Raw genomic sequence first — 25,144 nt, 5'->3', positions numbered from 1 at the left:
AACAATACAGAGAAGCGCCGCCTGCTGGTATGGAGACGTATTACGTTTCGCGCATGCGCAGAGCGTACGCTCAAGTCGGCGTCGCCTCAGTGTGTTTTGAGGCATTTTTTTGGACCTCGGGGACCCGACTGCCTTTTCTGCCGACGGTCGGCCGTCTGGTTGGTGTGTAAGCACCTTAAGACGCAGTTCTGCAACGCTGGAGAGTCTAACCCCATTCACAACTCTCCCTGGGCCACCTTAAGATGGCCAACATGGATCAGGAGCAAGTGGTTCTTTACTCTGCTGTGTCCCCTGGAGAGCCTAGGGCTAAATGTAAAAGCACGAATATGGCCTTTTGCACATCAGCTTGTCTGCAGTAATAAAATTGTCCACTGCATTAAAACGTAAGGCACCTAGTTTCTGGTGAAGAGGTCAGGGATATATTGTAGCATCTTCAAGTCTTGAGCATTTTCACCCTTGCAATTGTTAAAACAACTTTATAGTGTAGATGTTTTGAAACTAGTCGTAGTCTGATGTCTTTTATTATGTTAGTTGAGCATTAGAGAGAATTTCCCCTGCAAGGAGCCATTAAGTATCTACGTGTTTGCCCTGTTCTGCAAAGATGTTAGGGTGCAGGGTCAGTGACAACAGTCTCCCTGCTCACTACTTCCTCGGCTGCCCCCAAAATAATTGGCGCCTGCTCTGAAATACACATCCCTTGATGTAGGCCTCAAACCCACAGCCCTCAGGTCTAAGGCCAAGATTCACTTGGCTTCCTCCGTGGCTGTGTGGGCGGCAATACCACCTAGACTGAGTCAACACCACTGCCTATGACTTAATATGTTCCTCGTCTTCCAGTGGTGGGGATTTATGAGGTGGCTCTGTGCGCAGTGGCTCAGGTTCAGGTCGGCAAAGGGTTTCGGTTATCAGCTATCAGTGGAGTGTATGCTAGCAACCCCGAGCTGCACTGCCCTCTGCTCTCATTCCTCTTCCTGCTCTCATTCTCTCTCTATAGAGCAAAGGCCTGCAGAACTCAGACGTAGCTAACCCATTTCTATCACTGCATGGCAGAGCTCACTGAATCATGTGCACACTCTTTCGTGTTGCACAAGCCGACTGTACGTGGTCTTACTTCTCTACCTGACCTCCTCCTTGGTTTTGATTTCTCACCTGAGCTCAGTGTTCACACACGCATGCACACAGAGACACACACACACGCACCCAGCAGTCCTTTCTAGTTTCTGTCTTCTTCGTTCAATTCTTTTTTCTGTTTTTCCCAAGACTGCTGCCAGCTCTACAGACTGTGCACTCTTTGAACCGCATGTCTGGTAAAGAAAGAGGCAGGGCCTTTGCTAAATTCAGATACACAGTCTCCATCTCTCTCTACTCTTCTTTCTCCTCTACAGAGAGACACACATACTCTCTCCTCAGCCTGGTGCTCTGACTAGGCATTTCCTGGCTCCCATGTCTGGAACCGACAGCATCACTGCCCTGTATTGCAGGTTTTGGGGGTGGAACAAAGAGCGAGGGAGAAGCGGGTTTAGCAGGAGAAGCAGCAGCAGGAGACGAGAGCAAAAGAGAAGAAAGGGATAGCGCCATGTGTGCCAGGATGAGGAGTTAGCGCCCGCTCCCCTGTGGGGCCTGAGCTCTCGCTGCGAACTAACCAACTGGATTTTAAACTTAAATGGCCAGCAAAATTCCAGACGGGGCTCACCACACATCCTCCAGACACGCAAGGTCACCAGGAGAGCTATACAGAAAAATGACGTTTGAAGTCCTGCTTGGCAGCCCTAGCCTTGCGGAGCAGATGTTACTCCTTCTTAATGCTATAAGCCCCTTTTGATAAACAGGCTAAATAATGTTCATTTTGGAACATCAGGGTTAAAAGTTTTTATTTATTGTTTTTGTTGTTGTTGCTGTTATTGTGTTTAACTGAATGCGTCAGTCCGCCACGCCTTACCTTTTGATCCCGGGACTCTTGACTAGTCCTGTCCCAACTTGTTTGCTATGATGCGGTGGGATTTTGTTGAGGACAGAAAATGTTGAGAATTTACACCACACCCTGCTCAGGGCTTTAACAAGCTGCACACATGAAACACCTCTGTGGCAAACTACTAATTTCCTTTTTTGCTGTAAGTAGCTGTGGTTGCGGGATGAGGGCAACTGGTTCTCTTTAAATCTTGCATTCATAAACACTGATCTGTGTGTCCACCGGATATGCGTGTGTGCGTCTGTGTATGTGTGTTTGATGGACCAGTGTTCTTTGCAGACCAGCCAAGGCTATATCTTGGGAGTCGCTCATGTTTACTCTGCCTCTGAATAGAGGTTGTTATCAGCCCTGGTCACGTTGCATGTTCTCATTCACATGCACTTGGATACAGTTTCACATAGACCCACACAAACACACATGCAAACGCGCACAAAGAACCTCTTTGGAACTCTCTCACTCACACACACACACACACACACACACACACACACACACACATACATATACACACACACACACACACACACACACACACACACACACGCCCATGCCCTCCCCTGAGTGGCCCAGTAGAAGAGCATGCCTTTGTCAGCAGATGTCAGGACGCAGGTGTGTGTTCCTGTGCCTCTCGCTCCATTCGTTTCATCCTCTTCTCCAGAGGCTGCCCATTTGTCTGTGGCCCTGTTTCATTTCAGCCCACTCCAATCTCTCCCCAAGAGGATGCCAGTGTGTCTGTTGTATTACAGACACCCCACACACACCCCCCCAGTCAATGGTACTGTAGTGCACCGGCACAACCTTTTAAGATTAAATTAGTTAGACTTGAGCCTAGAAGTCACCGTGAGGTCGTCTGTAATGAGACCATTCTGTTTTGGTCTGTTTTCCACCCTCACTTTCGTTGTCCCCAGAGCCAGGCTCAATTATTTCTGTAACACTGCAAGAAACGCTAGCAGAAAAATGTGTTCGGAAAATAAGAAGAGCATTTGGCGCCAGGTTCTATAAGTTAAAGGTTTTGCTAAGCAGAAGATAAAAAGGTTTTTTTTTTTTTATCCAATGACAGGAACAAGAAGTGATAAGACCATTTTTTAAAGCAGTAAAAGTTGCTGAGATGTGACATTGGCAATTTTACACCCTCAGCATTTTTTTCAATAGCATAACCTCATCGAGAGACGACTGGTAAAATTCACTACCTGTGCAGTCCCCACACATACAAGCGCACACACATACAGTACCTCCCAATTCTGCTACGAGAGAGTGCAGTGGATGTAGTATTAGGCTGAGCTTTCCAATTTATTTTGTCCACCCCCCCTCAACGCCTCATTGCGGACATTAATGACTTCAGCAGAGTTACCGTTTAAAGAGCGCTAAGGGAGAATGATTGGTAGGACACGTGGAGTATTTATCAAGCTCTGCAACAGGCGAGTTTGAATCCAAAGCTCATGTGCCCACTTCCATGTGCCTGCCTACACTGTTCAGTAGTTTTCACCTTTAGACTTATTGCATATAAAATCCTAAATATGGAAAGCTCATAAAAATGGGTATGAGTTGTGAAGACCCCTGTAATTGACGCAGTGCAATGAGCCTGTCAGAGCAGTGAATGAACGACATCTATGTTAAGACCCACGGATGAGGGCCGGACAGACATGAAGGTGTTCTCATAACAGCCGTTGACAGTGTCTGAAAGTAGCCTTTGGGCATTCATCCCCCTCCTCCCTCCCATCAGCCACCCCCCCCCCATCTGCCATCGCTCTACTTTTGCTCCCATTCAGGCTGCAACCTGACAACAAAGAGAGAGATGTGTTTAGCAGGCAGGTCTTTGCTGGTTTATTCCTCCTGTCCACTGGAGCGGAGAAGTGAAAGACACTCTGTTTGTCTCTTCTGTTTGCTGTCTCCATTGTATTTTCTCTCTCTCTCTCTCTCTCTTCTCTCGTTCTCTCGCTCTCTCTCTCTCTCTCTCTCTCTCTCTCTCTCTCTCTCTCTCTCTCTCTCTCTCTCTCCACCCCCTTCCCCACATTTATCCATCCACCCTGAAGGGATGCGTGAGGGAGGATGGTGTTTTACAAACCAGGTTTAGCCGTAAGATTGGACAGGCTAAGTTTTGTCAACAAGACCAAGAGCCGCTTAGATTTGCAGCAACATAAAGCGATCGGAGGTTTGTATCTGGGTCAAAGGGAAGCGGGCCTAATAGGTATGTACCACCAACTGATCCAGTTTCAAGCTAATCTGTCTATACCAACTTCAGAAATTAGTAAGCCATTTTAGGTATTTAGCCTGTATAGTCTCTAATCCTAAATAGGAATTTAGGAATGCCCATTGACTCACCACATCTCAGTAGTCTGGGATTGTCTCCTTTCCAGCCTGTATTTGGGAGTGCAGTGAGCCCACCATTATCCTTTGTTTCTTACTATGTGCTGGAACCTTTCACTTTTTGAGACATATCTACTTCCTTAGATTCCCCTTCCTGTAAAGTCTGCTATATCAGAAAATATAGAGGTAGGCTATTAAGCCAAGAGTTTTTGGGGAAGTTGGGGTGAGTCGTTGCCAAGTCTAAGGATGACAGACAGCCAGCCAGTAGTTTCCTGGACAGACTTTTGTCTGGCCCAAAATTGATTGGGTCCCCTTAGGGAAATGGGTTCGACCAAGACTGCATTGGATGCAACTTATCATTGTCCTCCCCTCTTGGTGGTGGATCTTTCTTAAAACGGATGGGAACAGGAGATACGCCTATGGGATAGATTTACACCGCAGGCGGTAAAAGTCTGTTTCGCTGTAGATTGTAAAAGAGTTGTGACTCATTGTTGCATCGAGATCTTGATTTTTTTCATCCTTTAAAATGTGTTTGTCCAGTCAAGGACCCATTGCAAGCATCCTTAGTCTTCACTTAAAATTGCATTCAGCTTGTTGCACCTGGTACTATAGCACAGGTGGGATCTGTATGCTTTGGCCTTCAATACATTTACCAAATGATAGCCTAGTCAAGGGATGTAATAAAGGAGCTTAAAAGCAGCATAGTTTGAGGAGTGTCTGAGAACAAATGTCTCAACACTAGTCAATGCTGCAAAAGTGAACCGTCAAATCGCTGCATAGCCATTGGTTCACCAAGCTGTGTTTTGTTTTTTGTCACATTCACGCCCTCTCTATGTGGCACAGGTCCAGCTGTTGTCTTTGAGATACAGCAGCTGGGTGGCCGGCGAGAGGGGGTCAAATTTATGTTTTTAGATTATTTGTATTTCATTAAAATTTAAAGGGAGTTGGAGAAGCCATGCATATTTTAAATCACCCATCTCTAAATAAATGAAAGCTGGTGAAGTATTAAGTTACAGCAATTGTAAAGTGAGACGTAACCGTCATAGTAGTTCCCACCTTACCTGCAGTGGCATGGTGTGTTCCCTGCCATATCTCCGATGCAATTGGGTTTCAGAAAGGGAGGGCTACTGAGGCTCCTGTGAAACATGAGCGCTTCTGATTATCTGTCTGTGTCTGAGTGGCTGCTGCCTGCCAGAAACGGCAGCCGAGGAGAGATTTGTTACATAGGAATTGTGGGCTATCATTAAGCTAGCATATGGCTGGGGGTTTATTGTAAAAGATTATCACTTGTAGCAAAACTCATATGGGCTGCGAAAAAAAAGCAATATTTTATTTGTCAACCTGCGTGGCAATGAAACGGACCAGGAGAAAAGAAAGTGATGTATGGAAAGTGTGAGACACCTGAGCTCACAGAGGGAGAGATGGAAGCAGTAGATTTACAGAATCCAGTCCCTTAGCGGCCTGGCACGTTTGCCAAATGCAGCTGCTTCACGCCTTTTTTTTCAACTCATTTAAGGTGTGCGTGTTCAGACGTTACCACTTGGCTTTGAGTGATTGCAGACAATGGTGCGTGTGTGCATGTTCTTGTTTGACCTCAATAAAGTCGAGTAAAGCTGAGAGAGAGATTAGGGTTTTGTGCAGCAGCAGTGATACCACATCCTGCTAGCGGTATTACCGTGTTATTATTAATCAGTTTTAACCTTGCAATACACGGGGATTTCTTGTCAGCATGCCCACACTGAATTTACTCGGTTAGCCCGCATCATGCAGCAGTTTAAATCGCCCTGCTGCTGCATCACAACACATAAGGCTTCCCTGCTAACTGCTGCTACCACAGATCGCCTCCTATCAGTTCTCTGGAAGCACCGAGTGTAGCAGCGTACATCAGCTCATAGCTGTGGGGCATTAACACAAACTGGCTCGTTTCTTTTATTAAATTTAATCCGTTATACCCAGTGCTGGCTCCGTCTCACGTGATCCTCTGGCAGATTTTCAACTATTGTTCTTAGAATTGTGTATCAAGAATTACCCAGGGCTGCACACAGCAACTTTGTGTTTGATGTTGTTTTTTTTTTTTTTTCTCCCTTTGTCTCTATTTAGAAACTGGTTTCTGTGCAAGTTAAACAAATATTTTCTGACAGTGTGAAGGTTCTCGTAATTTATGTTCGCCTTTGCTTTTCAAAGCCAATGGGGTATTTCTGTTTTTCTTTCAGCCAACTCTACATTACACAGCCTTCTTCAACCCTACTTCTTTTATCTAGTTTTTTTTTTTAAATCAACGTTTTCTGTTCTCATCTGTTTCTCCTTCCCAGAGCTTTCCATCAGACGAAGGGTGGCCATTCGCCAAGTACCTGGGAGCGTGTGGGCGGATGGTAGCTGTCAACTACGTGGGCGAGGAGCTGTGGAGCTTCTACAACGCACCCTGGGAGAAGAGGGTAGACTTGGCGCGCCAGCTCATGGACATTGCCGAGCAGCTCACCAACAACGACTTTGAGTTTGCCCTCTACCTGCTCGATGTCAGCTTCGACAACTTTGCCGTCGGCCCACGGGATGGAAAGGTCATCGTTGTTGACGCCGAGAATGTTCTCGTGGCAGACAAAAGGCTGATCAAGCAGAGTGAGTGGCAGCGTCCAGTATTACCTGAACGCACATGTGCTCTGTGTGTGTGTGTGTGTGTGTGTGTGTGTGTGTGTGTGTGTGTGTGGGTGTGTATATGTGTCCGTATGTCTGAGAGTGATGCCTAGCACAGCTTATTATCCCAGTTTCTATGGCAATTCCATGTGTGTTACACCTTTTAAACATTACCACCTCTGGAGCTACATAGGAAGATAAATGCTGCTCATCTTTACACAACAGTATTTATATTTACATTTAAGACTGTCACGCTCAACTTATGGAAATGTCATTGGTGGTTTTATACTCGTATAAGCTTGATGCTTTACTAAAACTGTAAGTGATAATTAACCATATTTTTCCTCCTGTCAAAAGCCAAAGTGTGATTCAAACACTGTTGCTTGGTGTGAACCCTCTGGGAAACACTGCACTGTGTGTCAAAACTATAACTACCAACTGTAGGTTATGAGGCAGGTTCGAGGAAAGGTCTCAAGGGACAGTTTCCTCTTTTCTAAGAATATACTCCTCCAACACCCCTTGTGCTTCCAACACGCTCGTCCCCATCAAAGAAAAGAGAGTTCGGATAACAAGCCATCTCCGCTGCCCTAGTTTTTTTTTTTTTTTAGTTTTTTTTTTGCCTCTCAGAATAAATCTCATAACAAGGACATAGAGAGCTGTACATCACACAGTTCAGTTTGCTACCCCTCAGTTCCCCTTCCTAGGGCTACTTCAAAGAGAGGGATGACCACCCAGTCAGACTTAGATTTATCCCTTCTTGCAGGAATGCTATTAGAGTGATAAACTGTTGTGTCGCTAGGTGTGGAGGTACCACCCCTCTTGTTGTGTGTGTGTGTGTGTGTGTGTGTGTGTTTTAAGTTTTGTTATTTGGAGGGAAGTACTGTGATGAATTCATCCTGAGAAGTGCCACTTTGCAAATTACAAGATATAACACCAGGAAACCGCATATAGATGTGTTACATATCGAGGCACAACATGCACTGTAGTTTTTCCCCTTGAGTTTGTACTTGGTTTCCTGTGTGATTATGTTGCTGTGTGTGCAAGCCTACTCAAAAGTGTGAATATTCACCTTATTTTGCCAATAGCTGCAAATACCCCCCCATCACAGTAGCCCTTAGCAAGTCTCGAAGCACAATCCAGGTTGAGACTCCCTTTGTTTGGCCGACACATTTAGAGCTTGACAATGCAAGCTACTTACCCTGGCCAATTCAGAGTTTAAGCCTCAAGAATGCTTACGCGCTTCTCGTGTGTTTGTGTGTCTGATCTGTTTGTGTGTGACAAGTTCCGAAGAAGAGGGATGACGGCGATAATGAGTATTGCGAGGTCACGGCCATGTGTCGGACAGCAGCAGGAAACAGGCGCGGTAACCTCCCAAGGCTCCACAAGCGGAGAATCCAATCCCTACAATTAGAGCCTGAGATTAAAAGCGAGTTAAAGTGTGTAGTGCGAATCTCATCAGTGTAAACTGAGGCCAATTGATTTGCAAATCAGACACGCAGAAAGCCACGCACAGTTCCACTCTCTCGTTAGGAGCATCCATACCGATGCTGCGGGTTTCAGGCGAGATAAAACGCATGCCTTGTTTAAGTTGTGCCGCACGCTGTGTATTTGCACAGTCCAGTGGTGCGAAAGGAGCCATTCCCCATCATTGAGTTTATAGTGTTTGAGGATGGTTGCACCCCCAGTGTTTTTTTGGAAACACTGTGCTGTATAATGTAACACACACTTTACTCACTCACATTCTCTTCTGTCTTCAACACAAACGCACACAAATGCAACAGCACTTGAAACCCCCCCCACACACACACACACACACACACACACACTCTCTCTTTCTCTCACAATTAATAATGCACTCTAACACAGGCATGCATTGTTAAAACTGGCTGGTTCTCTTGAATGCCACTAGTAAGGCCACGCTAACAAGCATTTCAGGCCCAATGTCCCTTCTGAGTGCAGCCCTGGGAAGGCGGAGCAGTGAGATGACTGTATACAAGTCCGGCCTGAGCTCCTTAACATGTAAGGTGCAGGAGACGGGCGAGGCGGCCTACCCCAGCCACTGCTCTCTCACTCATTTGAATTGGAAATTATTTTGTTTGCTTTGGAAATGTTCTAGCTTTGTTACGCTCAGGCCTGCTGTAAGAGTGGAACAGAGGGCATCTGGGTGAAAGTAAATAGACGTCAGACTTCAGACAAAGTAATTTTTTGTGTGTGCGTCACACTCTCCTGATGCCATCTGTCAATCAGTGCTGAGGTGTGATGCATGGCAAGCTCTGAAACATTAATTGCTTTCACCTCACCTTGCTGCTTGTGCTCGCACATTTTTATATGGGTATGTGTGTGCGCGCTCATGGTGTGCATACACACGCAGATCCATCTCCATCACCCTCACTGATTGAGGTTGATGTGCCCCTCCTTTTTGGGGGGGCCTCAGGGGCCCCTCGCTAACAGGGCAGCGTGGATGGTTTGATTGAGTTGTTCTGATGAGCCAGAATAAGTGCATTACAACGCTGATACACTGATCATGTGTTTGTGTCCTCTGGGTCCCCCCCACCCCTCCACACCCTCCCAACACTGTTATTGATCTGCTTTTTAATGCACACACCAATAGCACTCTCATCATGCCAGGTCATTTTCTTGGCTCCCTCCATTCCCAACACAATCCTCTAAAGAGAAAAGCAATGTGAAATGAGCTGGAGAGAGACTTTTATTTGCTCAATAAATCTGGAAAGTTGTTTATTTCTGTCAAATGAAACTGTAGATGAGTTGTTTGGCTGTGTGCTTTGAGAAAGAATTTCCTGTTAGTGCCTGTGGGATGTCAAAAATGGCACCAATGCCTTTTTCAACCTGACCTTCTGGTCAGGTTGATTTCTTGGCTAATAATCTGCACAAAATTTGAAAATATTTTTTCTTCACGGTTATGCAGTCAAACAGTTGTAATCACTCAGTATCAGCTTCAAACTTCCCATGCTTTTCTATATATTAGTTAACAGTTAAAAAAAGCCATATAAAACTAAACAAATTGCAGGTTGGTTGGAACTCCTAAGCTATATGCAAAAAAAATATAAATGTATGTTGCTCTTTTGGTTTGCAAAACCCACATATTCCGACCTAATTACATATTCACCTGATAAAGGCTGTAAGAAACAAGCTTACGACCCAATAAACACTTTTATATATTTCAAATGAATGTTGTGCATCTACGACTATATTAATATTACTGACTGTTTTTATGATCAGTATGCTTTTATTGCGGTGTGTTCACTTAACTGTCTCCCTGTCTCCCTGCAGACAAGCCAGAAAACTACGACGCGTGGTATGAGAGCCGGTTTGAGGAGTGCGACAGGGAGGCCTGCCTGTCTTTCTCCAAGGACTCCCTTTGTTCCAGGGTCACAGTGGACCACAACTACTATGCCGTGTGCCAGAACCTGCTGTCGCGGTACGCTACATGGCGGGGCACCACTGGAGGCCTCCTCCATGACCCCCCTGCCCACATAGCCAAAGATGGACAACTCGAGACCCTGCTGGACGAGTGCACCAGGCCCAAAAAGCGCTACGGCCGCTTCCAGGCGGCCAAGGAACTGCGTGAATACCTCACACAGCTAGCTGCCGCTTCCTCCTCTGCCACGGCCAGGTAATGAATGGAGCCGGCGTTAGCCTGACACACTGAGAGACTGGATCCTGTACTCTTTATCTCTGAACTCTTGAGATCCTGGTTCTTGTACATGATGTCATTCGCTCCCCTTTGTGCACTGGAGCAGGAAGGTGTGAAGAGGTCTTGCATCAGGAAGTGTAAGAATCAAAACTTCAAAGCAGATTTGTTAAAGCTCTAGCTTTTACCTGACTTTGCTTCTGTGTGAAAGAGCAGTGTGGCGCTAAGAGATTCTGGTTCGAACCAGGATAGAGAGGGGATAGAGGCAACCTCTCCTCTCCCAGGGTTGGCTGCCATCCTTGGGGGAGGTGAGAAAGGGCTCTGGTAAACGCATCCTTCACTGGAACTGAGGCTACCGCAAACCAGAGCATCCAAGCAACAACAGCATCATCGCACAGCCCTGACCACATTCATCGTCCTGTTCACTCCTCAATCCATCACAACTGTTGAGTTTTCTAACATTGAACCTTAACACCAGTTTCATTTTGCCCCCAGGATGTCTTTTTTATTTTATTTTTTATTCTATTCAGGGCTGAATTTAAGTACATGGGTGCGTTTACATTTTTGCTATGCCATGGCTTTTTTCACCCTCTGTAGCATGGCTGCAGGGAAGGCGGAGGTAGCATGAATCTCCTGCTGTCAGGCAGCAGGGAAGGCCAAACTACAGCAGGTAGAGAGGAAAAGCGGAGAGTTGGGGGTTTGGTTTTTTTTTATGCAGGAGAAAAAGAAAACCCTTGGTGGCTATATAAGTCTAATTTCCTGCTACTCCAATCAATCACTTGATTTCTAGGTTCCAGGATTGTGGCAATCGTCTTTTTTGTGTGGTTTATTTTTCTTCCCTTTTCTATAGGAAACCAAGAGAGTGAGACAGCTGCACATAGGAAAAGGAAGGGAATAATTGGACATTGGTGGTCCCTTGATGCAGATGTGCCTATACCAAAGAGGCTATATGTAATATTAAGAACCCTGAGCAGTACAGAGTGACGGCACCTTTCCCTCCAGTTGTTCCCCAATAGAGCTCTCCTAAGCAACCGTAATGTGTACACAATCCTATATGAGCTGGCAGGCCTGTATTCTGATTTATTTTTTTTTTCCTAATCCGAAGTCAAAGATTGGACATTGTTAATGTCACATAGCCCCCTCTGCTTTGTTAACCTCCCATATGATTAATAAATGATGATCAAATAGGCCTCAGCATGCTTTTTTGTAACATCAAGACTAAATGAAAGGGGGAAAATAAAGTGATTCTTAAGAGGGCTAGAAAACACAATAAAACAGCATTGTAGTGACCTTGAGTGCCGAATTCTCTTTAAATGTCTAATTGATAAATAAATCTAATTTTCAAACTTCTTCCACTAGTGTTGAGCACAGTAAGCTCTATCAAGTAAATGTTAAAAAAGGGAATGATTATGAAGATATCCTAAATTACTTCCTCGCTCCAGAAATGGCTTATGACCTGCACTTTTAAATTTTGCAGCCCGGAAATTTCTGTTGAATATTTAAACACTCGTCACTTAGAGGTTGGGTTGATTTTGCACTCAGTGGACCAACGAATTAAAGCGTAATTACAAATACAGGCTCATTTGGTAATGGATTATGAGAAATCTTAAAACAAAAATCCCCTCTTTGGCTCCATATGTTTTTGTATTTCATCTGTCTTGATGTTGTGAATCAGACGCTAAATGCCCAGTGGAGTGTTGTGTAGCACGGTCAACAGACAGCCCAATAAGCAAGTAAATATGAGCCACTCCATCTGCGGGGAAACTAGAAAGCACAGCAGTTGCTTTTTCGCCTTCTCCAAGACCCAAGGAGCTGACGTGACCCATGTCAGTTAGGAAATGCAATAAAGTGAAGTTTGGCTAACGGATTTCTGGTTTTGAGCCTCCCTTTCCTTTGTTGTCAGATACATTTTTGCTTCCCCTGTATGGAGGACGTTGAACCTGGAGGGATTTGTACGTGCGTAACTAACTGTCCACTTTTGTACTGTAATTTTCTTTTGAGTATTATATCAGCATTGTCTGATTTTTCCTGTGCCTTTCATTCAAAAGTTGTATTTACAACTTTTAGTGGGTTTAAATATTAAAATAAATGAAGATATATATATATATAGATATATACACTTACGCTCTGTGTGGACTCTTCTTTGTATCCGTCTCAATCTTTTTTATTATTTCCCATGTAAATTACAGGCGATTTGGCTCTAGTCCATATTGCCTTTTAAAATTTGATTCAGTGTGGCACAGCTGGGTGTCGGTGTTTGCCAATTCCTATTCCTTTTTTTCCTCATTCCTCCTTGGTTTTGATCTTTTCATATCTTCATCTTTCCCCTAATTTGGATCCTAGCCCGAGTTCCCTTTGTTGTGCTCTTCACTCAACTAGGATGCGAGTCCTTCGCTTTTATCCATATTTGGGGAGATCATTTTTGTAACGGTTTACTGTGTCTGTGTTGAATATCGTGTGACATTTTCACAAGGAAATTGGAAACCTAACATTCAGAGGAGCTTTAATTATATAAAAAAAAAAAGTGTGTGTGTGTATGCGCCTGTCTGTCTAACTGACTAACTGACTGACTAGTGTTACGGTATGAGGGTGTAATGATCTGTATTTTTTGGGGAGACGAAGGGGAAATGAGAAAAATAATTTGACAAGGGCCCATTGTTCCAGTACTTTACTCATTTAATTGGCTGTGTGTTTATGTGCCTGTAATGGTTTGAAATGAGTTTTCTCCTGAGAGTTTGGGATGTGTTGCCTATTTCAAACCTGTCAAAGAAAGACAAACTGAAGCATTAAAAAAAATTGTGATGTCACTGCAAGACGAACATTTTAGACCTTTTCAGCTGCAAAATGGACCAAAGAAAAGAAAGTAATTTAGGCCTACTTGAATTACTCAACATTAAACACATGTACAAAATAAACCGGTAATTTGTTTAATGACTGGAATTGAAGTGTGTGTGTATGTGTGTGTGTGTTTGAGAATTATAAGCTACATGACTGAGACTCCTCTCTTTCTCTCCCCTCTGTCTCTCCATGGTCATTTATTCACCTCTTTCTCCTCTGTAATTGTGCTTCTCTTTGACACACCCGCTGGTTTGTGTGGAGAGTTTATGTCACACTCATTGTGGTGAAGTGCTGTTTAGCCCTGTGTGCTGTAGCTACACTAAGCCCAGCTGATGAATGGCTGGGGGGTTGGCTGGCTATAAGAAAACATCACAGAAAATGGATGGGGCACCAGGCGCTCCACTGCTGCTAACTAAGTTTAAATAAACATGAGGCCATTTCAAGGGACAGCCACCAGGGAGGTTAGGCATTGAACATAGAGAGGTAGGATCTGGAAGAAAAAAACCTGAAATGAGACAATATGGTTGTGGAGGAAGAGCATCTGTAAATGTGTAAACTACAGCAAATGGAACCCCAGAAATGTCCTCACTGCGTTATCCAATTTGCCGCAAGTCTGCCGCCATAAATTGCAGTCTAAGTTGTCAAAGCCACAATGTAGGCGAGAGCAGCTTATTTTTGCATGTTGTGTGTTGCAGCTTTGCAGCCACTACCCAAGGGAAGAGTGGATATTGTAATTCATCTGCCGCTGGTTAAGGGTATAGGTAGCATTATAAACCGATAGGAAGTAATTGTGCTGTCTGTCACGTGACTACCTTCGCCATATCAGGAGGCACTTTGCAAATCCAAAGCGTTTTGAAATCCACCCCCGAATTTCTGCTTATCAGTATGGTGGAAGTCTGAAAGGCAGAGGTGGAAAGCATTGTAAAGTGTTCCGCAACCGTATTATCTAAATCTCTACATGACTTTAGCCTCGCCTGTCATATTCCAAATCTGGCAAACTACTGATATCTTATTCAGGTCATAAACTGAAAGAGAGGAGAGGAGTGTGAGAGAACCGCCATATGTTAAATTACAGCAACAAAAGGGGATGAAAAATGAGTAACGACCAAAAAAAAAGGAAAGTTTCTTGGTTGCTGTTGCTTGGCTAACGTGATGTAAAGTCTATTTCATGCTCTGGCAAGCCCCAGGGAAAGGCAGCCATTTTTAGAACCGCAATGACCTATATATTTTTTTAGAAGTGAGGGGAAATAGATTTGGCCAGTGTTGAGGGTGGGTTATGAATAACAACGCGTGAAGCTGTGTCAGGCAGCACATGGCCTGTTGTTTTGGGGTTTTCCAGGGTCTGACTGGGGCTCAGGAGGAGAGTGCTGTAAAGACTGTGAGCGACTTCTGGAAAATCATCACTAATGCAACACTGGGTTGCTAGAAGCAATGTTCCTGTCAGGCTGCTTACATCCCTCCAACATAGTTATGTCGCTCTCACATCTATTATGCCTCATTTAGAGCGCTCTGGTTCTGAAGTTGTTTTGTTTTTTTAAAGTTGTCGCACATTTCAGCCCAATACAAATACAACCACGGCTGAAGTTTTCTGTTGTGTGAAAATACAGACAGTATGCATGACAAGGACCAGAAGGATTCATCACGGGAGCCAGGTTGCTTGAATTTTTAGTAAGTTACTCTGGTTTTAGTGTGATCTTCTAACCCTGCACATTTTGACATCAGAAGGTGCTAAAAGGAAGTCAAAGACAGAATATGCTGAAAAACAACAGTGTGTGAAAATAATCTTGTTACTAAAGGCCAAGGGCATTGAGTGGCATGTCCCTGCAATAGAGGAACCTAGTGTTTTGGGTAGATGCTAACCTTAACCCCTGTCTTTTCACATAACCTTAACCCTTCATAGCTAGCTAGTTGCTAACCTTAGTGTTGACCCTTGTGCAGTATGCCAGTTTTGATCAGTAGAGTCATAGATATGCGGTCCTGAAACTGCAGCTTCCTCTATTGCAGGAACTTAGTATAGAGGGCATTCAGGATGGGCCCCACCTCTTTAACAGGTCCTCTTCAAAGTGCCGCTCAGGAACGTCTTTTCTTATAGGGGTGGGAACCCTTCTCTGCTGAACCGAGTCAACCAGTTGTCATCAAAGCTTCTGAATTAGATTATCGTGATATGAATAAAGCTTCATGTACATACACCGTGCGCTGCATTGGAAGTCTTCGCTTCACGTGACTGCATTTAAATTAATCACATTTGCAAAGGTGTGTCACATTCAGTTGAATGCTTATTTCCCACATATTTCAGCCATTGAAGAGGCCTGGCAATCAGCATTTTGATATACAAGTTTTCAAAGGAACATGAGTCAGCAAATATAACTCAAGGACAAATCATCTATGTCCAAATCAGAAAAACTGCAAAATGACTCAGTATGTCAAAAGGAAAGGTCTGGAAAATCATTACGACATTGGCCAAATGAGACAAACTGCCTACGCAAAGAGGAACGAAGGTCACAAGTTGGAACTACCCGAGAGAGAGAGGATAGACAGGAGTTGACGAAATCTGCTAATTTGCATGCAGTCTAATATGTATCACCTTTATAACAGTGTTTAAACTGTGATTTTGCTGTTCCCAAATTAAAATCCTTATATCTTGTCTACCATCTGTAGTTACCAGAACAAGAATCATCCTTTAATTTTGATTACTGGTGAGTCAGCGAGACCTCAACTGATATCTCACAAAAAGTTAATCACAACAAATATGACCCCTCCTGAGCCTTCATTCCCGATCTATACTCCCTTATTTTTTATTTGTTTTTCCCCTATGCTTTCTGGCTAGAGAAATGTGCACACCTTCTACCTTTTTACCTCACCACCGGCACACTTTACTGTTGCCCTTTTGTCTCGTATATGATACGTGCAACCTAAACACACACATACACCAAATGAAGCTGTGTTGGGACTCCCTGCCCCAGGTATCAGGGAAGAGGTCAACGTCACTATCAGGGGAGCTTATCCAGCAGGAGACCAGCGTGCACACAATCCCATTACCCGCCTGTGCAGCAGTTTAGACCCACATTATCATCTGCGTTGGAGGGGCTTGCTTGGACAGATGATTGGAACTCCTCATCTCCCAACCCCCCACTCCCCACCCCCCATCTCCCCAGGCACATTAGCTGACACCCAGGGCTATGATTATAAACATCATTTATTCAACAGCCTCACTTATCCAGGTTTGTATTCATCCCCGCTAAAGATAACATATTATCCACCATGCACACAGATCAGTACGAGCACCCGCAGTCTGGATGGCAGAGAATGCCAATCGCACATCCTCGCCCAATGAATCAAATTCTGATGTGCACATCTGTCTAAGATTGAGGCTTTATTTCAATGTATTTTTCAGAGCGTAGCTGAGATAAGTTTTTCTATTTTTGATCTAATCACTCACCATATGGTACTCTGTGACTCAAACAAGATGTAATAAACATTTGGCAAGCCTGAGATGATACTAGGTGGCACTGATTGTGGTAACTATTCATGCTTCTACTTCTACTACCACAGTACTCTAGATAAGATAAATCGTACATGTCTATATGAACAAACTGAACTGCATGGATGGAAAATCCTCTAGCTCACTATAGCATTGGGCCCGTTGCTTGCCCTTCACCTGTCCTACCCTCGTTGCTGCACCCAAATGATGTGCTTAGTTTCCCTGCCCTCCAGAGCATGGCAAGGACGGCACATCTAACATGAGCCTAGACCCAGACCGAGGTCTTTAACACTCTCTTGGGGCTATATTTACTCCTCTTTGACCTCACATGGCTTCTCCACTATGCCTGCAAAAAGCAGTGCTAAAATCTTTGGTGCTTTTCATATTCAGCTGCAGCAGTGCAGCCCAACTCACTCTGGAGGAATTCATCAGTTAGTGACACTTGAGTGGACAAAGTGGAACATTTCCTCTGATGACTGTTGTCCTCATTGAGTGACATGTGGCTAAAGCTGATAACACAATGGAAAGGTTTACCCAGAATTTTCCATGTGAGCTTGTGAGGAATTAACAGCACACAGGTAGTATGAATGCAGATACCCTGGATACAAGTACACCACACCATTTTTCATCAAGCATGCACCCTGGCAGTCAATTTTATTTATTTCCAATGGAGAAACACGACCAGGGACAATGGGAAAACATGCATCCTCCCTTGTTTTTCTAATGTGCATGTTTTCATGAAAACTAGTTCTCCCCTGACGAGTGCAAAATTGATGAAATGTTGATTACAACTATTCAAAGATTTCCAGCTCTCTACATCTTTGATTTGAAGCAAAATAGGAGTAAATATTTCAGAAACAATGCTTGAATAAACACTAGACTCTCACATCTACAGCTAGGGTCAATTTTAGACCTCTATTAGAGTTATTTCCTTTACTTTTTGATTAATGCTTCAGATATGTTTACTCAAATCAGAAAATACAACTGTCTAAAACATCACTATATACACACAGTCAGAGCCTTTTGCACATGTGCAATTGATCAAAGTGGAGCAATTCACCACAATGCTCAGCGTGTCCAACATCAAGCAGAAGGTTTTAAATTAAGAGTGTGAAACCTGCTGCCATTTAAAAATGAGTCTAAATGGTTACAAATGCTTGGGTGGACACAACAGCTTGCCATTGTCTGGGCGTTTGGCTTGTCTTGGAAAGAAAATGCAAGATGATATTTGAAGAAAGAAAATCTCTATTCAGAAGCTGTCTTGTCCATCTGCCAGGGTCAAACCTGCAGCTATTATGCTCAGCCTGCTCTTCCGTCCAACCTCTCATCTGTCCACCAACCAGTCTGACACTGTGTGGATCGTGGAATTTACTGCAGATGTGAAATAGCATGTAGTGCACACTCGCGCCATGCCACTTCCTACCTGACATCAAACAACTCTGTTAGTGCACCACAAAGGAATTCGCCAGACGTCAAAGCAGCCAACAAGGAATGACAGACAATTATTCCCACAGTTTCCCTAGTCAGCTGCTGCTGCACAGAGATTGTGGTTTGCATGTGCAAGCAGAGCACTCTAGAGAAACTGCATAATAAGCAATTCAAAGCTGTCGTTCGAATGCTGAGACATGATGCACACAGGCCAACAGCAGGCTGGACAGCAATTTGTTGAGTAGTCATGGTGTCTGGCTGCCAAGTTTAGCATAAGTGTGTGTGTGTGTGTGTGTGTGTGTGTGTGTGTGTGTGTGTGTGTGTGTGTGTGTGTGTGTGTGTGTAAGAGAGAGAGAGAGAGAGAGAGCGAGAGAGAGAAAGAGACAGGGTATGTGAGTGTATCCACATGTTGAGACAAAACATGACATCTGTTTTCCTCCACCAACAGCCTAACCATTCATTTAAGGCTCCCTTTTGGGTTGGAAAAAAATCCAGTAAAGTTGAAGAGCTCCTTTCGTCCAAAATCAGTTCTTCTTTGCCTTTATTGTAGATACTTTGTTGTGTGGAATTACATCCTTACATTAATCCTCACAATTAATCGTTGGTTGTTAATTGCTTATCTCTGGTCAAATGTGAGTTCCAGATGATTAAATTGGTGTTTCATTCTCCATGTTTTGCAAGCTGGTGTCCAAAACAGCAGGACAGGTAGAGAGTCGAGGCAGAAGGAGATTGGAGCGCAGAGGAGCAAAGTGCAAAAGTCTGACCTTGAAAGTGAGATACTGCATAAATTGGACCGTGACTGGCCAATCAGAGACTTTGCAGCAACGAAAAGGAGAAGGAAAAGGTGTGGAATGTAACTGCAGACTTTGCTGAGGTGAATAATTAGGACCATGCAGGACAATTTTCTAGGTGGTATTTACACCCTGCTATGTAGTAAATCTGTTGAGAGTTTGCATTTCACACCATTTTATTTGAAATGTTATGCCTCAACTTGTGACAGTACTGGGTTCAATTATGTAGTTGAAAGTGTGATTTTCAGCATTCACACAAACTACCTGTGAGTCTGCCCTCACATGACATCATAGATTTAAAGAGGCTGTACTCGAAATACTGAAACAAAATAGCGGGCTGGGATTGCCTCCACACGGCTCTCACAGACCTTTCCCGAATACATGAAATACCTACGTTTTTTGAACGTGTGAAAACAAGAAACAGACAGAGGGAATGTGACTTCATTCTTTGCTCAGGCAAACATTTCACTACATCTTTACATTGCAAATATTTGTTTGCTGCTATAGTCCTATTAATACTACTACTGATTGAAATAATGGATTTTTATTTGATTGATGCTTGTCTAAACCCCTCCCCTAAACAACAGTTGTCCAATCATTAGTCTTGCATTGCCAGACCTTCTTCCACAGCGCTGCGGAGGAGATGGCACCAAGGTTATTATAGTTTTGCATTTTTCATTAGTTTTTATTTTTATTTCTTTTTGACTTTTTGTTTAAAAATTCAGTTCAGTTTTAATTGTATTGTATTGTATTGTATTTTATTGAAGCGGGTTTGCTAGTTTAGTTTAGTTTTAATTTTTTAATTAATTAATTAATTAATAATTTAATTTTTTGAAAATGCTTAGTTTTAGTTTAGTTTTTATTAGTTTTAGTCTTTTTTTGTAATATGGGTTATTTGTCAGGGGCAAGATTCAAAAAGGTCAGAAAAAGTATTATGTAATAATAACTCAACAAAAACATAATTCAATCTTATAAACATGTATTTACAATACATAAAATGTACGTATGATGAGCACAAATATGTAAACCTTGTTAAGGTAAGCTAGGTTAGGATTTTTCCCTTTAATAAATTGTTCACATATTTTACCACCTTCCACTGCAGGGCATTTGCTTTTATCAAATAGGAATCTGCCACTTTCTTCCGACTTTCGGTACCGCCATGATGCCAGGCGAGGGGCATGGACTATGTTGTGTTCAATTTGACATGGGATGTCGTAATTTCTGGGTTCCCAGTCGGAAACTATATACGTCTATGGCATAGACTGTATAAAACAGGTCTATGGTCGGAAATGTCAACTCTGAAATATATAACGTTATTTGCTCTATAAAAGACATTGACAAAGACGAAAACTAAGGACATTTATTACTTGATAATTTTATTTTATTGTAGTTAGTTTTGCAAACAGACATTACAGTTTTAGTTAGTTATCGTTTTTTTGTAATGCCTCGTTTTTATTTTTATTTCAGTTAACGACAATGTTTTTTCCCACCTAGTTTTCGTTATTTCATTTGTTTTTGTTAACAATTATAACCTTGGATGGGACACTCTGGGATGGGAGAAAAACGTGCTCTGGTTTATTGGCATTTCTTTAAACCAGTCACAATATTCACCACAATTATGGTGCCTCTGCAGCATAGCCTCAAAAGGAACTTGTTTTGGGGGAACATGTGTACATTCAAAAGCTGTTTTAGTTGTGCAACAGAATACTCAGATTGGACAGATAGTCTAGCTAGCTGTCTGGATTTACCCTGCAGAGATCTGAGGAGCAGTTAACCATAGTCCTCAGAAATCCACCAGAGTTTAGAATGCCAACACAAAGAGAGCGGAAGGTAATCGACATCTGGCCGAAATGAGGGACATCTGGCTGAATTTCTGGCGGCACCTGAACATTCGCGGAAGTGGAATGTCGTCGATATAGACTATCCAATCATAGCTTAGCAACTGTAACAAGGCACGGCAGGGCAATCAAACTTTGGAGAACTTAGATAGTGGTGTCTTTTTTCAATCTTTTCTCTTCCCTTTCCTTATCTGCTCTGAGCTTACTATCTGAAGTAGCAACCTAACCCAGCCTGACTTTGAGCCAAGAAGCTTTTCATAATACATTATGTTGTGGGGTTACAGGATATTTAAAATGTTACTATATGTTAGCGTCTCCTGCCCTTTATTAAATTTGGGTAATTTCACACTCCAGCAGCTCCAGCCAAACTTGCTGTACACCTAAGAAAGCACTACATTCGACAAATACATTGGTTTGTCCTCATTATAAAAGCCAAGGTGTTTTATATATGGGAAACATACTATTTGGAAATGCAAACAATATAGCATAAGTAAAAGAATTTGACTTTGTTGACTTTTTGCTATTTAAGTCGGCCAGAGACAGCGTTTTCAACCAACTCATGGAGAGATAACGTTAGCTTAATTAATGAGCCCTCTACAGTGAGTGGTAAATCTGCCACTGGTATTATTCTATACTATGTGTATATGTGTACTCCAATGTTGATCACATGGCCTTGTGTCTTGCATGGAAAAATCTGGCTACTGTTGTGTTCCCATATGCTGTGACGGTGACACAAGAAATAGCTAGACCATTAACAGTTGAAGGAGGATGTGGAAAAGGTGGTTTCTACAGTATATTTAATTTAACTTTAATCAAGACAGAGTTAAAGTCTAGGGAAGTAGCTTCCCTTCCACTGGTCATGAAAGGTCACGGAGGACAGAAAAAGAGCTGAGAAGAGGAGGAGAAGGGCTATTTTTACTCACAGATAACAAAGCAAATAGAGGAGAAAGATACCGTAGGCTGAACATTTCAGAAGGTTATGAAAGGTATGGTTGGCATAGGGTGTACCTTAGTTTTAAGTTGGAAAAATAGCAATTTTTGGTCATATATTTAAGAAGAATTGGGTATTTGTGTAGGATAGTGCATATACTGTAATTATTTTTTACTTTATGGCCAAATTAGTCTGTGTACAAGTGTAAAACTGATTCTTCACCAACATTTTTCGACAGTTCAGTCCAGCAATGGTTTAATATGTAGGCTAGTTGTATCTCCTCCATATGCTCTTGTAGTATACAGTATATCCATGTATAATAGATGCAAAAAGCTTTATTTATTTAATAAGGCAGATACCAGGTTAGCTGTTGTGGGGCTCCAAATGGCTCAAGGGGCTCTGACCAATTTAACTCTTGTTTTGTATTTGCATGCATAAATGTATGTCTGCGTGAGCGAGTGATGAGAATAAATATGGCATATTCTCTTTGTAGTATCATTAAAAAAACATTAAAAAAACATTAAACCTGAAAGCCACCATAATTTGAATCACCATCAGAGATGTGAAATCCAGTCAGGTTACTATAGCCAACACAAGAAGCCAAACATTTTTCCACATTTCATTCCCGAACTTGCCCTTTAATGAGGAGAAACAAAAATGTCAACATTGATGTTTCACACTGTATTAACTGCTATAGTGAACTGATCAATCAATTGTTGGTGGTTATTGAAACATGGTATATTTGCTTTGACATGCTGTTTGGAGTTTTGTAGGATTCAAATAAAAAAATAATAACAGGTCGTTATGTCATGAATATGTGAACTGAAGAGTTTTAAGGGGAAGAGGGCCTACATGAAGTCACTGTCTGAGATTGGTCCTGCACAGTTTCAGGGTATGAACATTACATATACAGTGAGTAGGTCTAGTGTTACATGCAGGGTAATAATTCATTGTCCCCTAATCAGATGTGCTTTAAGTGACAAGGTAGGATGAGATCATAACACTTTTATTATTATCATCACAATTACCCAAACTCCTTTCCCTTTATGTGAACCTGTGGCAAATAGAAATTTGATGCACATCCAAAACCAATTGATAAGGGGAATGAAGAGTATCATCAAGAAGATGCTTGGATGAGATGAAATCTAATGCTGAAATAAAGCAGTACAAAGGATTAGATTTGGCTAGGTACTCATAGACCGCAGGAACAAAAGGATTAGCCAGAGAGAGGGATATGGGTCACAACTGGCAGATAGTGAAACCAGCCAGTCAGCCTGCCCCGAGGCCTTCCCATAATCCATGGTGGATGGCGAGGATTGTGCAGGCCGTGTGCATGGCAAAAATGAAGGGGAGGGGAGGGTGAGTAGTGGGGTCACATTTTGAGTCAGGGCTGGGATGATTTTACAGGGAATTATCAGTCTGAAGAAACCAATCAATCTTTAGTTTTCATACACTTGTAAAGGCCCTTTTATTTTTTTTTAAGATTCTTTTTTTGGGGCATTTTAGGCCTTTATTTCCGAGTGGACAGCTTAGACTTGAAATGGGAGAGAGAGGGGGAATGACGTGCAGCAAAGGGCCGCAGGTCGGAGTTGAAACCGCGGCCGCTGCATTGAGGACTAAGCCTCTTTATATGGGTGTGCGCTCTACCAGGTGAGCTACCCAGGTCCCCGTAAACGGCACTTTTTAAGAAGTTTGTTGCGACTCAGATTGCCATGGAAGGTGATGCATTACCTGGGCCATGCACTCTGACCCGTGGCTCAGGGGATAAGTTACTAAGACGACAGTTACTAAGACGACAGTCTGCCAGACTGCGATCCGATGGGGATTAGTCCATTAAGCTCCTTGTTAACCCGGTGGCACGAAAACAGACCAAAGTGTCACGAGAGATGCTTTTAGGGATGCATGTAAAGGATTCCCTGGCACTGTGTGGAAAAAGACATGCAGTACATGCAGTTGGAGCAATACCACATCAACCATGGTTCTCATCACCTTGTTTATTTCTGATTTATTCATAGAAATCATAGGCTACTAATTTCCAAAATAAAATCCTGTCACATTCAGGGATAAAACAAATATAAGGAGGCCACAATACTGGGATTTAGCTTCTATTGCCATTAGAGGATAAGTAGGGGTAGATGATATCATGGTGCGGTAATTACACTGACATGGCCTCTTCAGCAGTCTCAAAAGACATGGATTTTCCTCAAACACAGGAAGCAAGATGGGGCTTCAGATCTGATACGGTGTCATGGCGGGAAGCAGTCTCAGACACAACCTTCTCTTTATCTTATGGGATCAGTGGGAGAGCAGGAAACTCGCTGACCTACATCTCCTTCAGACAGACATCTGTTACCATCCATTCCGCACCCTGGGCCAAAGTGTAAAGCACCAATTATTTTTGATAAACCATTTTCACAGCGGCCCCCTTGCAGCTACTGTAACTTTGAATGTTCAGGCGGAGTATTACATTCTGTTGTCCGGAGAAATGGGCACAAAGCGTGATTTTTGGAGAGATTTTAATCAAATTTTGCCATCTGCAGCGCAGGGATAATTACAAAGATCCATGGCGGCATGTGTTGCAGGCAGGGGCACGGGACAGAAGGAGGAGAGATGATGATTATTATTGTATCATCTGAATGAGATTGGTGTGTTCAGTCTTGTGTTCTAAACCCTGGAGGTCAGGGTATAAGAAAAAGGATTACAACCTAGGAGCCAAGTAGATTAAACTGTGGCTGACTCTACTGTACTGTACGGCCACGGTTCTCTTTATACTGAATAGGTTACACTGATTTCCACAGATCACATTTTGAAGAAAGTTGAAGAGTATGAAGAGTACATGTGTGTGCGTGCAGCTGCGTGTGTGACTGCATTCACTCTGTAGCAATCATCAGCAACAATCAAAGGGAACTAGTAGTTCAAAGAGAACTATCAACCTATGCAGTTCTGCCACGTCGGCAAGGGCCTGATTGTGCTCTAGTGATCCTGCAACCAATAGTTATAAATAGACAATGGTCATTGCTGGAATGCATTCCTAAAAATATGCACAATATACCAAAAGATAAGACTGATGTTGCGTTTTTCATCGGGAAAAGTAACGCCAAGAAGAGTGGATGAGCATTATGAAGTATAGAAAACATATGAGATGTTGAAAAAGACGTGTTTGTGTGAGCTGATATGTGAGCAAAGAGAGGATGTTCTGTTGAGTATTTTAAACTTTTGAGCTTATCCGAGTGGGAGTGTGCATAAAAATTACTACTGTAAGTACAGGCATGATTGCA

At 42.9% G+C, this 25,144-nt stretch overlaps 1 protein-coding gene across 2 annotated transcripts in view; it reads left to right on the top strand.

The window, feature by feature from the left end:
* The window catches only part of dipk2ab (divergent protein kinase domain 2Ab), a 32,832-nt gene extending 14,227 nt beyond the window's left edge, over positions 1 to 18,605 (top strand). Inside the window, exons 3-5 of one of the 2 annotated variants that reach the window (XR_004896497.1) lie at positions 6,589 to 6,892; positions 10,199 to 11,378; positions 18,584 to 18,605. Coding sequence is in view for 1 of the 2 variants with exons in the window: in XM_031304904.2 (XP_031160764.1) it covers positions 6,589 to 6,892; positions 10,199 to 10,545 (651 nt within the window). In the remaining variant the exon portion in view is untranslated. Of the gene's footprint in view, positions 1 to 6,588; positions 6,893 to 10,198; positions 11,956 to 18,583 lie in introns of those variants that run through there. The other variant, XM_031304904.2, reaches the window with a different exon arrangement.
* Positions 18,606 to 25,144: the final 6,539 nt, after the last annotated feature.

This window comes from Sander lucioperca, chromosome 23 (assembly GCF_008315115.2).
Source record: "Sander lucioperca isolate FBNREF2018 chromosome 23, SLUC_FBN_1.2, whole genome shotgun sequence".
Lineage (NCBI taxonomy): Eukaryota > Metazoa > Chordata > Actinopteri > Perciformes > Percidae > Sander > Sander lucioperca.
This window is presented reverse-complemented; position numbering and strand designations above follow the sequence as displayed.